This window comes from Bos taurus, chromosome 11 (genome assembly GCF_002263795.3).
Source record: "Bos taurus isolate L1 Dominette 01449 registration number 42190680 breed Hereford chromosome 11, ARS-UCD2.0, whole genome shotgun sequence".
Taxonomy (NCBI): domain Eukaryota; kingdom Metazoa; phylum Chordata; class Mammalia; order Artiodactyla; family Bovidae; genus Bos; species Bos taurus.
The window spans coordinates 24,460,321-24,475,795 of NC_037338.1; the positions used below are offsets into that span (position 1 = coordinate 24,460,321).

Sequence of the window (15,475 nt, forward strand, 5' to 3'; positions counted from 1 at the left end):
GAGGCTTAGAGATTTCACCAGTGGAAACCAGGATGGAAAGTAGCTAAAGTCATTTCTCCCTCTAGGCAGAGTTATGGTTAGTTGTCTAACATGTTGTCCCAGATGTTTATTTGTTCAATATTATCATTAATACTAGCTATGCTGCTGCTAAGTCGCTTCAGTCGTGTCCGACTCTGCGACCCCATAGACGGCAGCCCACCAGGCTCCCCTGTCCCTGGGATTCTCCAGGCAAGAACACTGGAGTGGGTTGCCATTGCCTTCTCCAATGCATGAAAGTGAAAAGTGAAAGGGAAGTCGCTCAGTCGTGCCCAACTCATAGTGACCCCATGGACCGCAGCCCACCAGGCTCTTCCGTCCATGGGATTTTCCAGGCAAGAGTACTGGAGTGGGGTGCCATTGCCTTCTCCAATACTAGCTATAGATTACTCATATTGAGGGCTTAGCCTGTGCCGGGCACTTCAAATGTCTCTGCATTTCATCACTTGACAACTTTACATGGCAGGTACTAGTATTGTCTCCCATTTTCTTCATGAGAAAATTAACACACACAGAGAGATTAACTAATTCACCCAAAGTAACTCAGTTAATGAAATTTGAACCCAGGTGTCTTGGTTTCTTGTAGCCCCAAACTCTTCGGTCTACATCAAGTTTTCCAAGACCTGAGAAATGTGTTTTGTACATTTCCTTTTAAAGAAAATAAATCCACAGAACTCTAAGAATAGGCCTTCAAGGTCCCAAGGATCCAGGTATCCCAAGTGAAGTAGCAGTGTCTGTGACTCACTATTTTCTGGGAGACCTTGATGAACCAGCTAGCAGCTAGCAAAGATGTGGAAAGGCTGAGGACTGAGTATTAAAGTCACTTCAGTCGTGTCCGAATCTTTGTGACCCTAAGGACTGTAGCCCTCCAGGCTCTTCCATCCGTGGGATTCTCCACACAAGAATACTGGAGTGAGTTGCCATGCCCTCCTGCAGGGGATCTTCCTGACCCAGGGATCGAACCCGTGTCTCCTGAGTCTCTTGCATTGCAGGCAGATTCTTTACCGCTGAGCCACTGGGGAAGCCAGTAGGTAAGGCTACAAGTGGGCATTTCAGGAGAAGGAACTGGGAGGGCCACAGGGGAAAACACGAATGACGGCTCCAAGTCAGGAGCCAGTGCAGGCAACAGGTCAAGGGAGTCTGGTTCTGTTCAGGGAAATGAAAAGAGGGGAACTGGGCCAGGTGGAGGGCTGGAGCCAGATCCCAAAGGCCTGAAGGTCCAGTTCAGTTTCTCCTCCAGGTTTCTGAGCTGGAGAGTGACATTCCAAAACAAGTATTTGAGACCTGGCCTGGAGGGAGAAGGCAGACAATAAAGAGGACTGAGGAGAAGATGATATTCCTATCCTGGCAGCCTAAGAAAATCTGACAAAGCATGCAGAAAGACATGTATTTTGAAGATATTTCCAAAGAAATTTAGTATTTTGGAGTTTGGACCATCTGCCTCCTCCCTAAGGATTGCTATCCAAGCTAGTGTTTGGATGGGGTGAGGGTGTGATAAGTAGAGGGAGCGGCTGGAAAACATGGTGTGTTTGAAGCACTGAGCTCTTGAACAGGCAGACACAGCACCACCACCATGGCCCTGAGTAAGAGCTGGAGGAGGGCCCCAGTGCTCTGAGCTGCCTGCGGGCCTGAGGACTCTGGTCAGGGAGGCCCAGGCTACCGGCCTTGCCAGGTCTTTGGAACAGGGCAGATAGTAAATCTGGATCCTGAACAAGAGTTTTAGGTCTTTTCCAGTTCTTTGAAATGATGATTCTACTCCTTGGGTGGCAAAGAAAAAAAGAAAGCAAACAAGCACAATTTGGTTAAGAAGTCAAGAAACTGCCAATTCAGAAACTCTAATCTGTTTAAAACGTTCAACCTCTCTTTTTCAGAGGCCAAAAACCTATTTCCATCAAAGATTGTATATGTCTGTATGTCTGAGAGCCAGAGAGGGAGACCGAGTGAGTGTGAGAACGAGAGCTGAAATGCCTTTGTTCCTGTGTGTGAGGTCACTGTCCATGGGCTCATGCGTGTGCATTGTATGTATGTATATTCAGGCCTTTTCTCAGGCCCTGTGTGCACTGAACTTTCAAACCATAACAGAAACACTGAAGCTTGGCAAAGATATCACAGGAATAATTATCTAATTTCAGACCATGTTATTATAATACCTACATGATGTGTAACGAACTTAACAATGTTCATGTTATATTCACCAACTCTGAGTTAGAGATTCAACAATGCCAAGCCCTACCTAGGAGGTTTCTCCAAGATCCTAGAGCACAGCAGGCCCCAAAGAAAGCTCTTTAAGGAACATTCGCCCTATAATGGCTTCCCCATGGATCAGGAGGTTGGACTAATATATCCCAAGAGTTCTCTGGAAAGGAAGCAGTTAGGATGGCAACTCTGTCCTCCCAGAATCCCCAGTCCTCCCCAGCAGAGGAGCCCCTAAGACTAGTAATGTGTTAGTGGCTCAGCCATGTCCGAGTTTTTGGGACCCCATGGACTGTAGCCCACCAGGCTCCTCTGTCCGTGGGGATTCTCCAGGCAAGAATACTGGAATGGGTTGCCATTGCCTTCTCCAGGGGATCTTCCCGACCTAGGGTTCAAACCCCAGTCTCCTGCGTTGTAGGTGGATTCTTTACTGTCTAAGCCACTGGGGTAAAGAAATGTCCATACTGGTGTCACAGAGAAAGAGAGGTTTTCCCTGACTCAGATGTGGGCCAGGAGGCCTCAGGATCCGCAAGGCTCCCCTCTTCCCTCGGGAGCGGGATTGGACTGTGGCTGAGTGTGAGGGGAATGTTTGCTGTTTGCTGCTGCTCCCTGTTGACTTTAGCCAGTAGCTCTGTTTACAAACCCAGGTTGGTTTTCCCAGAACAGTTAATTAGACCAAAGACATCTGGTGTGAGGGCTGGGGAGGGCATCTGCTCAGAGCCTTCCCCCACACCCAGCAGCCAAGGGCCGGGGCAGGGTAGAGCAGCTAAACAGGACCAGACCAGACTCTACCAAACCCAAGGTCCTCAGGACAATGGAGGCTTCTCTCACTCTGCCCTTCCCATGCTTGCTAAGTTAGACTGGACCCCAAATCTCCCACTCTTAGGGGACCCTAGGAGTCAGGGCTGGATACCCCCACAACAGTAGGATCACAGGCTGATGATTGAGGATTCAGAGCTGTCCTCTGCCCTTCCAGGTCCAAAAGAACCGGCCAGAGATTTCTGTCTTTCTCATCACAGAGATTGCATTCACAACTCTTCAGCCTCCTGAAGGAAAGATTTTTTTAGGCCCTCCACCTCCTCCTGCCTCCTCTCGAGCTAATCTCTGACACTGAGAGGAAGAAAGCGATTAACCAGGAAAGGACCAGGGGACAGGAAGGTGCCCAAGAAGGGTGGGGGGATCTAGGTGGACAGTTCCAGGGCGCTGAAGAAGCGAAGGCCTGCGAGGGGGAGGGGCGGCGGCTTATCTCTCCCAGGAGGGGGGAGCTCACTCCAAACAACTAATGCGCTGGCGTGTGAAAGCTCCTCAATTAGCGCTAATGATGCAATCAGGGAGGGAGGAGGAGGGACCAGAAGTTCTGCTGGAGTCAGCACCTACTTACACACACGGTACACACTCCCTTCCTCGGACAGTGGCCCCTTCAGACACACTAATGCAACACGCTCCAGAGACAATCAGGACCACGCATGTCCGTGGATACAAGTGCTCTTTATACAAATTACTAGCACGAATAAAATTCGTGATCCGCGGCTAACGTCTGTCTGCGGGAATCCTCAGGGTAGGGGTTTGATGTGGGGCTTTAGGAACAAGGAAAATCAGAAAAACTTGGTAGGGGAGATGGAAGAGGGCATCTCCTGATTTTTCTTCGGATCCCAGAGTTCCCGTCCTACGGGCGCTCGCAGGTGCCAGCCCCTGAGCGCCCGCCTCCCCATTCCCGCCCCCAGAATCCGCGACTAAGCGATGAGCAGCGTCCCCCGCGTGCGGCGGGCCCCACGCCCCTTCCCCGCGCCCAGCCAGCCCCACGGCCCCGGGTCCCAGGGAGGGCGCACCCCGGACCCAGCTACTTGTCCCTTCCGGAACAGGTTACCCGCCGGCCTCGCCCCTCCGTTTGCTTCCCAACCCTGCCCCGCCGGCTCAGTTGACCGCCTCCCGGGCCCGTTATCTGGCCGCCCCGGCCCCGTTATCCGCCCTCGCTCTGGGTCCGATCCCCCCGGTTCGTTCCGGAGCCGCCGCCGCCGCCTCCCCTTCTCCCCCGGCCGGCGATCCCGGGCTGGGCAGGGCCGGAGCAGCCTCCGAGCCGCTTCTCAGGCCCGGACGGCCGCGGGAGGAGGTCCCGCTGTCAGTCAGCGGGGAAGGCCGGGCCGGCCGGAGGGGGCGGCGCCGAGGACGGGCTCGGGCCGGGAGCTGGGAGGCGGAGGCGGAGGGGGCGGGGGCGGGGGCGGCTCCGGGCCTTATAAGCGGCGGGGGCAGGGCGAGAGGGAGGCAAGTGTCAGGCCGATGTGCCGCCCGCGAGGGGCCGGGGCCGGGGTCGGGGCCGCCGGGGCCATGCGCGTGGGCTGGGCAGGGGGCCGGCGGAGCGCAGAGCGGAGCCGCCTCGGAGCCTGAGCCTCCCGGGGCCGCGGCCGGGGAGCCGCGCGGGGCCGGCCGGCCGGGGGGAGGGGAGCGATGCGGCGCCGGCGGGCGGCGGTGGCCGCGGGTTTCTGCGCCTCCTTCCTGCTGGGCTCGGTCCTCAACGTGCTCTTCGCACCGGGCTCGGAGCCTCCACGGCCCGGCCAGTCCCCGGGGCCCTCACCAGCCCCGGGCCCGGGCCGTCGCGGGGGCCGCGGGGAGCTGGCCCGGCAGATTCGAGCGCGCTACGAGGAGGTGCAGCGCTATTCCCGCGGGGGCCCCGGGCCCGGGGCTGGCCGGCCGGAGCGGCGGCGCCTTATGGACCTGGCTCCGGGCGGTCCGGGCCTGCAGCGTCCCCGGCCCCCGCGGGCCCGGCCCCTGCCCGACGGCGCTCCGGGCTGGCCCCCGGCTCCCGGCCCGGGCTCCCCTGGTCCGGGCCCGCGCCTGGGCTGCGCCGCGCTCCGCAACGTGTCCGGCGCTCAGTACTTGGGCTCCGGCTACACCAAGGCCGTGTACCGGGTCCGCCTGCCTGGCGGCGCGGCGGTGGCGCTCAAGGCGGTGGACTTCAGCGGCCACGATCTGGGCAGCTGCGTGCGCGAGTTCGGGGCGCGGAGGGGCTGCTATCGACTGGCGGCCCATAAGCTGCTCAAAGAGATGGTGCTGCTGGAGCGGCTGCGGCATCCCAACGTGCTGCAGGTACGAGGGTGCGGGTGCGGGGCTGAGGGTGCTGTCTGGACGTGCCTAGGTCCGGTCCCTTGTTTTTACACATGAAGAAGCGGAGCCCCAGTGACTGTGCCAGGTTAAACTAGGGGACAGAACCCGGTCCATGGCAGCTCCCCTCTACGCCACCCTGCTTCTCACTCCTGGGTGGCCGTCCGGAGAGACTCCCGGTTTCCTCAGCTTCCACACCAAGACAGATCAGGACAGAGGGTACCCAAACTCGGGATGGGGATTGGAGTCTGTTTGGACTTAGGACCCTGCTTCTGGCTGGAGCTGGGGTGTTGAGCACCAGGGAAATGACCCCAAACCAAGACGCTGAACAGAGCTCATCCCTGAGCTAGGGGCACAGCTGCAGTGATCCGTTCACTTTCTTGATGGAATCTGAACCCCACTTCTCTCAACTTCCAAACAGTGACTTATCTGACTTTGAAGGTGGGATGGCACAGCAAACGGGGTTGGGAAGAGCTAGAAAAAGACCAGGTTTGATTCCCCAAGAATATCTGGTACCCCACCCAGAAGCCACTGGAAGAACTGGAGGGGATTGGATAGTAGGCCACAAAATGCATAGCCCTTCCTTGAGGAGCCCCTGGGCCTCAAAGTAGGCTTTGGGGAAGCCTTTGGGATCCTAGCTCAATGCTCAGGGAACAGGCTGAGGGCCTGAGGGTCTGAGAGTCACATTACCTGAGCAAATGTGGCCAAAAGACTGGAGGATTGAGAAGGCCAGATGCCCAGGTTCCTAGTAAATGGGACTCTGTCTCTCCCATTCACTGGGGAGCAGAGAGGAAAGATGAGACCCCACCTTGTCCCCTCCAGGCTAGACTGAGGGAGTGGGCGTCTCACAGTCCCAGCACTGCCCTAACACACCCACTTCCTCCTCTCCCCCAGCTCTCCTACGTCCTTGAGTCAGTCCTGGGATTAGACAAACCGTTCCCTTGGCACATGTCTGAGCAGACGGAGAGGGGAATCCCTGACTGCTCCTGGCCCAGGGAACACAGGGTGTGTGCAGGCTTCCCAGCTTAGGAACCATGCCCACACCTTCCACCTCCCAGCCCACTCACATGAATCTTTCTGCACCCGGGAGAATTGAGCAAAAACCCAGGAGTCCCTCCCTTCTTTCCTCAGGAGTGAGATGGACCCCAGGTCTGGGCATCACAGAATAGTAGAGAGAAGTCAGAGAACTATTGACATCACTGCTGGAACCCAGGCTACCCCAGCCCTGATCAGACACGTGTTGACTGGGTCCTGGGTTCTGAACTGGTTGCAGGTCAGGCAGAGCCAGCAGCTGTGGGTGGCTTGCCTGGTGGCATAGCTGACTCTGGAGCTGCAGGGAATGAGCAGCTGGTTACGTGGCTATTCTAACTGGGAGGATCTAGTTCTCTTCCCTTCCTGGGGGCTCCTGGGAACTTTTTGGAAACTGGGGTGTCAGTCAGATTCCGAGGCAGTGGGGAAGGTCTTGAGTGTGTTAGCAGGATATTGAGTGTTAATTGACTCAAGAGCCCTCTCCCTTAAGGCAGATTGGAGGTTTGCTGTGCTCTCCTGTCTCTTAAGGAACTCCTCCCGCCCTCTCTTACCCCACCCAGACTTCAATACGAGCATCAGCTAACCACCCCCTCGTATATCACAGAATGGTCCTCCACTTTAATGTCAGGCCCCCACCACAATGCTGGAGGTTTCAAAGAAAAAAATTATAACTGGTTTTCACTCAGTCCCTCTCTAGACCAAGACTGGGTTGGTTGTGTGACTCTTACAGGGTGGGATTGGGGTGAGTTGCCTTAAGACACAAGTGGGTGGGAGGGTCCCAGGTCCTTTCTATCAGGGGAGCGGTGAAAAGCTACCCTTACTTACAGGGAGGTGGAGGAACCTTGGGGTGAATTTAGGGACGGCTTTGGTGGGGGTCTCATCCCCAGACCCCCAGGCCAGTATCCCTCTGGCTTCTTAGCAGTGTCACCTCTGCCTCCAAAGAGGGTCTTCTACTTGGGGGTCTTCTTACTCAGGAGGCTTCCATTCAGGTGTGCAGGGAACTAGAAATAATGTTGTTTTAATACCTCTTAATCATTTAAAATTTCAAAATTGTTCGACTGTTTGCTGAACCAGGGAGGAGCCAGAGAGTGCTTCCCGCTCCCCGAGGCTCCCTCCCCTTCTCTGGCAGCCCCAGAGTTGGCTCTGTGGGTGTTCAAACAGCAAAGGCCCAGGACAGTTTGTCCCACTGGGCACTTCTCAGAGCTTGCTCTGGTCTCTGGGACTGCCCGGGCGGGATGTCTCCATCCATCTTCTGTGACCCCTCTCCAGCCCACCTCTGACACACACACAACACACGCGCACACACACACTCCCTCACGTGATAGATGCCTCTATAGCCCAGGGTCAAAGGGCACAAGGGTCTCCCCTCCCCTGCCCCTCTGTCGTTCTGGGGCCGCCGGCCTCAGCTGGGGCCCCAGGCCTGCCTGGGCCCTGATTCTGGCCCTGCCAGAGTATATTTCTTCTCCCAGAGGAACAAAAGATGCGACTGAAATGCTCAGCCTCTCGCTTCCTGGGGGGGTTAATGGTGTCTTTTTATTTTTTCCTGAGGGGTGTTGATTAATACCTCGTTAACAGCGCATTTAACGACCTCCGGGTGTTTAATAACCTTCAGAAGTTTCCCACAAAGGCTCAGACTCTGGGCAAGAAAATGAGAACCAGGCTCCAGGGCTGCTCCTTTTACCTCCCCCTACCGCTGCCCCCTTTGGGATCTGGGGCCTCCCTAGGCTGATGTGGGGTGGGAGGGAAGAAGAGGAGGGGAGAAGAGGGCACCCGGGATTTCCCCCGATCCCCTAAGTCGTCACCCTAGTGATCTGAGATGTGCCTTCCCTCATGCTGGCAGGACTGAGGTGGCTGGCTCCAGGGATGGGGGTGCTAAAAGGTCCCTACTGGGATGGAAGGGAGAGTGTAGGGGCCAGGAGTGGAACCGAGAAGGGTGAAAGCTTCAGGGACATCTAGCCCAGGGGCTTGGCTCTGCTGGTATCCACCCCACCCCCACCCCATCGTTCAGCTCTCCTCTCTTCCTACTCTGGCCCCGACAACTTGGCCTTTGTGTTCCTGCCCCACAGGGTGCTGGGTGTTTTGAGCACCGGCTGATCCCTTAGCTGATGTGCAGCGAGGTGGGAAAGGCGGGAACAAGCAGGGCTCTCCATGGATCCTGGTGTAGGTGTCGGTGACAAAGTCAGGCTGTTTCCCAGAAGCCCCTGGCCAGCTGAGCTGTACAAAGCCCCTCCCCTAGATCCTATGGAGTGGAAAGGCCCTTGAGACCATGCCCTCAAAGAACAGTGACCTTCCCCAGGAACTCACTACTACCCCAGCTGATAATGGGTCATTCCCCCACCCCAACCAATTATGCAAAGAACACCCAAGGGTATGAGCCCTGGATTCTTTTTGTACTGATGCAACACTTGTTACAAATCTTCAGGGAGATTGCTTTCCCTACAGAAAAACCAGAGCAAAGGAAAAATGAAGGTGCCTATAAGTGGAAATGATGAAGCAAAGACAAGCATTAGAACAGGGGAGGAGGTACAATAACCATTTGTTGGTTTGCCAGTTAGCAAATGGTACTCTTGGAAAGAACAAGGTTGTGGAATCAGAGTGACATATATTTAAATCCTAGCTCCTGCATTTCTTAACTGTGTGACCTTGTGGCGGTAATTTAACCTCTCTGAGTTGGTTTCCTCACATGGGAATTGGAGATACTAATAGTACCAACTATGCCCTTTTAGGTTATTCTAAGAATTGAGTTATGCATGTAAAACATTTAGCACAGTGCCTGGCACATGGTTATCACATGGTGCTCAGACCTGCCCATTTACCTGAGTGGCCAGAGGTAAGGGGCTGCTAGAACAGTGGGCTAGAGCCCAGGCTTCCCAGGCAGAGTTGCTATTCTCTTCTGGCCTGAGCTGAAGCAGAGACCTAGGGATGGGAGGGTGGGGGCATCTGACAACCCAGCTCTTCCTCGTTCCTGTCCCCACCCTGTGACCCCATGACCCGCCTGGGCCTCTTTCAGCTCTATGGCTACTGCTACCAGGACAGTGAGGACATCCCAGACACCCTGACCACCATCACGGAGCTGGGCGCCCCTGTGGAGATGATCCAGCTGCTGCAGACTTCCTGGGAGGATCGCTTCCGAGTGAGCAGGGAGGAGGGCCAGTTGGCCTTGGGCTCCTGGCTGGGATGGTTCTCCCTTAGAAGGTCAGCCCTCCAGAGCAGCTTGGACTCCTCCTTAGTGGAGGGAGGGAGGGAGGGAGGGATGCCGTGAAGTTGACTCAGCCATCAGCCAAAGGGTTAAAAAAAACAAACCAAGGCAGAGAGGATCCTGGTTTTGTACTCCTGTTCCACACACACACATACCCCCTCACTCAGCCTGGCTGCAGGAGGGCCAGTGTCCTAGGTCTAGAAAGACCTTAAGGTCATCTTGGCCTGCCCTCTGTTTGCATGCACTAGGCAGAACCCACACTGAGATGGAACTTCAGGGAGGAGTCCCCAGATTTCCCTTGCCCATTTCCCCACTTTCTCCATGTTACCCTCAGGGTCGGGCCAGCCATGGGGTCGTAGAAAATCACTGGTTTGCTCCGTAAGGTCCCAGGCCTCAGCCCTTAGTGAACACTAGAGCCTTTAAGAGAAAAGCAAACCCTCCCCCTCCACACACACACACAGCTCAGTCCAGAGCCTCAAAGGAGGGCACCCTGGAGCCCCCAGGCTCCCCTCCCTGGAGGAAAGCAGTGAGCAGTCCGGTGTCTGCCCCTCAGATCTGCCTGAGCCTGGGCCGGCTTCTCCACCACCTGGCCCACTCCCCGCTGGGCTCGGTCACTCTGCTGGACTTCCGCCCCCGACAGTTTGTGCTGGTGGACGGGGAGCTGAAGGTGACAGATCTGGATGACGCCCGTGTGGAGGAGACGCCGTGCACAGGCAACGCTGACTGCATACTCGAGTTCCCAGCCAGGAACTTCACCCTGCCTTGCTCTGCCCAGGGCTGGTGCGAGGCCATGAATGAGAAACGCAACCTCTACAATGCCTACAGGTGACCTCCACCCCCACTCAGGAGGACCAGTGAGAGGCCCCAGGGGGCATGGCAGGGAGGGGAGCTCACACGGGGTCCAAGAGACCAGCCAAGGCCGGAGACTCTGCCATGACCAATGGAGTGGCAGGGGCGGAGAAAGGCTCCCCTACATCCAGAAGGGAACAGGCAGGCTCCTGACCATGAAGCTAAAAATAGTCAGCTCCAAGGAGAATCTGGGTTAGGGGGTGGCAGCTGGAGGCTTCTTAAAATAGCGTCAGACTCAGCCTAGGGCTGGTGGGAGGGCCCTGCCCCTTCCTCCCCAGGCCCTTCACTTGTGGAAGCTCCTCATAGAGCCAAGCCATGGAAGTTGGTCTGACACAGGTCAGTCTGGGGGATAATGTGGGGCTGAGGGGTGGACAAGTCCCCAGGATGGATGGGGAAACACCTCAATTTGGTTACTTGTGGCCTTAGCATCTGCTCAGACCCCAACAGGGCACATGCTGAATTGACTCCTTAGTCTGAATCGACTCCTAGGCACCCACTGGTGCTATATGGGTGAGATGGTTAGCCCAAGGGATCAGGCTCCCTAGCGAGATAGGGGTTCTGTCCCAAGTTGGTGTAGAGGAAGGCTGTGTCCCCACAGGCTGGACCTTGAGCCCCTGATTTCTCTCGGCCCCAGGTTTTTCTTCACATACCTCCTGCCCCATAGTGCCCCGCCTTCACTCCGGCCCCTGCTGGACAGCATCGTCAACGCCACAGGTGAGCACTGCCTCCCATCACTTTGTCCCCCGAGCCTCCAGCCAGCGTGGGAACAAGAATGGCCCAGGATGGCACACAGTCCAGAAACATCACTTCCCAAAGTGGATTCTGTGGCAAACCCCCGCCCCAGTCCTCCGGTCATCAGGGCCCTGGCTCCAGAATTGGGGCGGGTGGGGGTGGGGAGGGAGATGTAGGAGCCCAGATGCCCTCTGAGAGCCACACTGCACTCTGCAGGAGAGCTTGCCTGGGGGGTGGACGAGACCCTGGCCCAGCTGGAGAAGGTGCTGCACCTGTACCGGAGCGGGCAGTATCTGCAGAACTCCACTGCGGGCAGCCAAGCCGGTGAGTGGCCCCTATAGGGATTCAGGGGCAGGGAAGGTGGGGAGCAGTTCGAGGAGAGTGATCTCCCTAGTTGGGGAAGTGGCTCAACCTCCCTTTGAGACTCACTTGGAGTGATGCAGAGAGACTGTTTGGCCTTCACTCAGAGATCTTCCCTCTGACTGAGCTAGAACAACTATGTATGTGTGTGTTAGTCGCTCAGTCGTATCCGACTGCTTGCAACCCTGTGGACTGTAGCTCTCCAGGCTCCTCTGTCCATATGATTCTCCAGACATGAATCCTGGAGTGAGTTGCCATTTCCTTCTCCAGGGGATCGTCCCAACCCAGGGACCAAACCTTGGTCTTTGGCATTGTAGGCAGATTCTTTACCATCTGAGCCACCAGGGAAGCCCGGGAATAACTATAATTCTGCCTTGAACCGGGGGTTGGGCTCCGACACCCCTTCTCTGGGTGGCTGCAAAGCTCCTTCTGTATATTGTGTACTTTCAGCAAGGTATTTACACCTTGAGCCTCACTTTCCTCATCTGTGAATTGGGTTCAGTATTACCTGCCTCACAAAATTCTTCCGAGGAGTAAATGATAGGTGAAATGTGTGAAAGCAGTTAACTCATTTCCTCTTACACAGCTGGAACACAGTCTGTGTTTACTTCCCTCTCCTTCCTCACCCTTCTGGGGCTAGGAGGACGGCTGGAGGTGGAGATGGCTCCACCTGATACCAGTTAAGGAGCCCGCGAGCAGGGAGAGAATTCCAGTCACGACTTGCAGGCTTCGTGGTCCCTCCGTTGAGGCCCTGGGGTTTAGCATGGTTGGCAGGGGGCGAGGGATGGGCAGCATCCGTATTCAAGGAGCTCTGGCCAGTCTTAGGGGTGGGGGAGCCCTCGTTAGCCCTGTAAATAAAGTTTAACGAGGTGAACAATGGCTGGCTCTGTCCCTGAGGACGCCGTTTATGGGGCTATAAATCACAGCCTGCCCTGGACTTTGGTCTAGTCCCTGTAGAAGAAGGAGGCAGGAAGGCGGGGTGGCCAAGGCCCAGGGCTTCTGCATTATCAGTCCGAAGCTGGGGCTCCCCAGGCAGCAGGAAAGACTCTGATGAACAGGAGGCCTGCAGTGAAGCAGCTTCTGGATTGAGAAGTTTTCAGAGCCTCTGGGGGCTCTTTCTGTGAAATGGGAAGATTTCATATTCTTCCGCCAGCCTCTGCCCCAAACACTCAAGTTGTGGATTCCCAAATGGTAATCCTTTGTGTTTTACATTCATCTGCATGCCTCTGAACTTCAAAAACTCATGACTGACCCCCACTACCCAGGAAGCTGGCCTAACCTCTCTCCCCAAGGCCAGAAGGAAATGGGACCAAGGGCACCCGGAAGCTCTTGCTCCTCAAAGTGTGGTCTGCAGACCAGCAGTTCCAGAAGCTGGTTGGCAATGCCAGTTCCCTGGCCCCACCCCAGACCTTCAGAATCAGAATCTGCATTTTAACAAGATTCCTGAAAATTCACATGCACACTGAAGTTTGGGAAGCCCAGCTTTAAATGTCTAAAATGTTCTAAGCTCAGCAACCAGCCTGGTCAACCAGTATCTGTGTGTGTGTGCGTTGGTCCCACACACGTGCCCACCGTCACATGCAGCCTAAATCACTTGTGTGCCCTTAGATTTGGGAGATGTGTATCTCCCAAAAGGTAACCTGAGCTTTGCCTTTCCTGAGTGGTCATCCCAGTTCCACCGTGGTAGCTGCCTGCATCTCCATGCTAGGAAGACTAGGCTGGGTTTTAGACTACATCTAAGAAATGGGTCTCCTAGCCCTTTAAGGCAAGTGGTCCCAGCCCTCACCCCTGGCCACACAGAGTTCTCACTTGAGCTCCATCTCCAACCCACAGAGTACCAGCGCCTCCCCGACAGTACTATCCCCCAGGAGGACTACCGATGCTGGCCATCCTACCACCACGGAGGCTGCCTCCTTTCCGTGTTCAACCTGGCCGAGGCCGTGGACATCTGTGAGAACCATGCCCAGTGCCAGGCCTTTGTGGTCACCAACCAGACCACCTGGACAGGTGAGCTGGGGGAAAGGACATCCTGAGGGAGGTGACCAGACTCCCCAGAAGAGACTGATGGGTAGTGGTGGCCCCCCATCAGAAGCCAGAAACAATGAGAAGACAAGGAGGCTGAGGGAATGAGATGAGTGTCCTTGTGTTAGGGAGAGTGGCCCTGCCTCCAGAGAGAGAAGCATCCAGTCCTGTTACCTCTCACTTCTGCCTCCAGGTCGGCAACTGGTCTTTTTCAAGACAGGATGGAGCCACGTGGTCCCTGATCCCAGCAAGACCACATATGTGAGGGCCTCTGGCTGAGCCATCTGAGGCTCTGCTGACCATCCCCGCCAGCTGGGCTTGCCCGTGACTTGCCCTAGCAGCACTGCATGTCACATGGGCACCCCTGCAGACCAAGCTGACAGCCCAGACAGACCAAGGTGACCAGGACAACGTGCAATAATGCCAAATGTTAAAAATGTGAGTTTACCAGTCTAGGTCTGGGACTGCTGGCTCCAGAGCCAGGAATCAAGGGGGAGGGAGCTGACTGCCCCTCTCACCGTCTCGGCTGCCAGTAGGGCTCAGGCTGGTCTCCCCATTGGGGGCTCTGCCCCTCAGTGGGGACAGTTCCATGGGCAGCCCCATCACTGTGTTTATAGTGTGAGAATGTAGCCAGAGCCCCTGCTGCTGGTGCTGCTGCATGTGCCATGGCTCAGCAGGGGCCGCGAGGGGACAATCGGTCATGGAGCACGTTCTCTTAGCCAAGCTCCTGAGCGGAGACTTGAAGGGATGCTCCAAGATGTGGGCGATTCTGTACCCCAGGGCAGCTGCCTCTGGGAACCCAACAGGGGGCGCCTGCCAGCCAGCCCAGGGGCACAAGCAGGAGCACACAAGGTATGAGCCAAGTCGTGGGTTGAGGAGCAGGTAGCAGTTTGAGCCAGGACCTGGGGCGGGGGTGGGGCCGGGGCCTTTCTGCCTCATTTGCTTTCAGTGAAAGCCGCAAAGCAGCCAAAACCAGCCTCTCCCCCCTCCTGGAGTTTGTATATCCAGAAGCTTTTGTACTTTTTGTTCATTAAAATGTTTATTTTTGTAAAAAAAAAAAATAAAATCAATTAATAAAATGACATTTCACAGCAAGGACTGACCTCCCCAGGCACAGTTTCTTGGCCTGACTTACTTGTACTCAGTTGTCCCTGGTGTATGTCTGGGAGTTGGGGGAGGAGCGGTGTGTGACAAAGAAGTGAAATCTCCATGGCAGACACTGAAGTTTGCAAAATGTGTTTTCAAGCCCTGCTCCCATGGCTTCCATCTCCCTCCTTGGTCCTCCACATCCTTGTTCTAACCAAAGACATGAGGAACCCCTTCCCCTAACAAAGTTAAAATTTTAATATCCATTGGCTTCTAATATACAAAGCCTTTACCCAAAGGACTCATGTTCTAATGGTGGGATGTCAGCCATGCCAGGGGATCCTAAGCAGTCTCCAGTCTGGTTGGCTTTGCCTTGGTGGAGGGGTTGGTCCTGGCCGTTATCACCACATGGTAATGCACTTTTCTTTTTCAGAGCCTTTCTTTTCTTTTTTTGAGCAAGAAATAAATATATGGAAGGTGGGGAGACAGCAAAGTCCATGGAAGGCCCAGCCCCTTCATGGGTTTTGAGAGGGAGGGTCTAACAGGACAAGCCCCAGGTACATGGAGGCCCAGAGTGAAAAGGTTTAAGATCACACTGAGGCCAGAGAGAGCCCCAGGATGGATACAAGTCATCTTCTTTTTTTTTTTTAATAGTAATTATTTTTTAAACCTGTGTAATTCTATTTTGTTTAATTTTTCTTTATTTTTTGGCTGCACCTTGCAGCCCGTGGGATCTTAGTTCCCTGACCAGGAACTGAACCTGTGCCTCCTGCTGTGGAAACATGGAGTGTGAACCACTGGACCACCAATGAATTCTCTGGATGCAAGTCTTCTAACTTGAGATCCCATATCTTCTCTCCTATACACCAT

The 15,475-nt window shown here is 55.4% G+C and overlaps 1 protein-coding gene across 2 annotated transcripts; it reads left to right on the top strand.

Annotated features, from left to right (window-relative positions):
* Positions 1-4,487: 4,487 nt before the first annotated feature.
* Positions 4,488-14,616, top strand: PKDCC (protein kinase domain containing, cytoplasmic). 2 transcript variants are annotated; one of them, XM_024999019.2, is made up of 7 exons: positions 4,488-5,313; positions 9,368-9,490; positions 10,197-10,381; positions 11,040-11,119; positions 11,354-11,461; positions 13,331-13,504; positions 13,713-14,614. In XM_024999019.2, exons 1-7 carry the CDS (start codon positions 4,675-4,677, stop codon positions 13,796-13,798), a joined length of 1,395 nt encoding a protein of 464 aa, XP_024854787.1. In that variant the 5' UTR covers positions 4,488-4,674; the 3' UTR covers positions 13,799-14,614.
* The last annotated feature ends 859 nt before the right edge of the window (positions 14,617-15,475 follow it).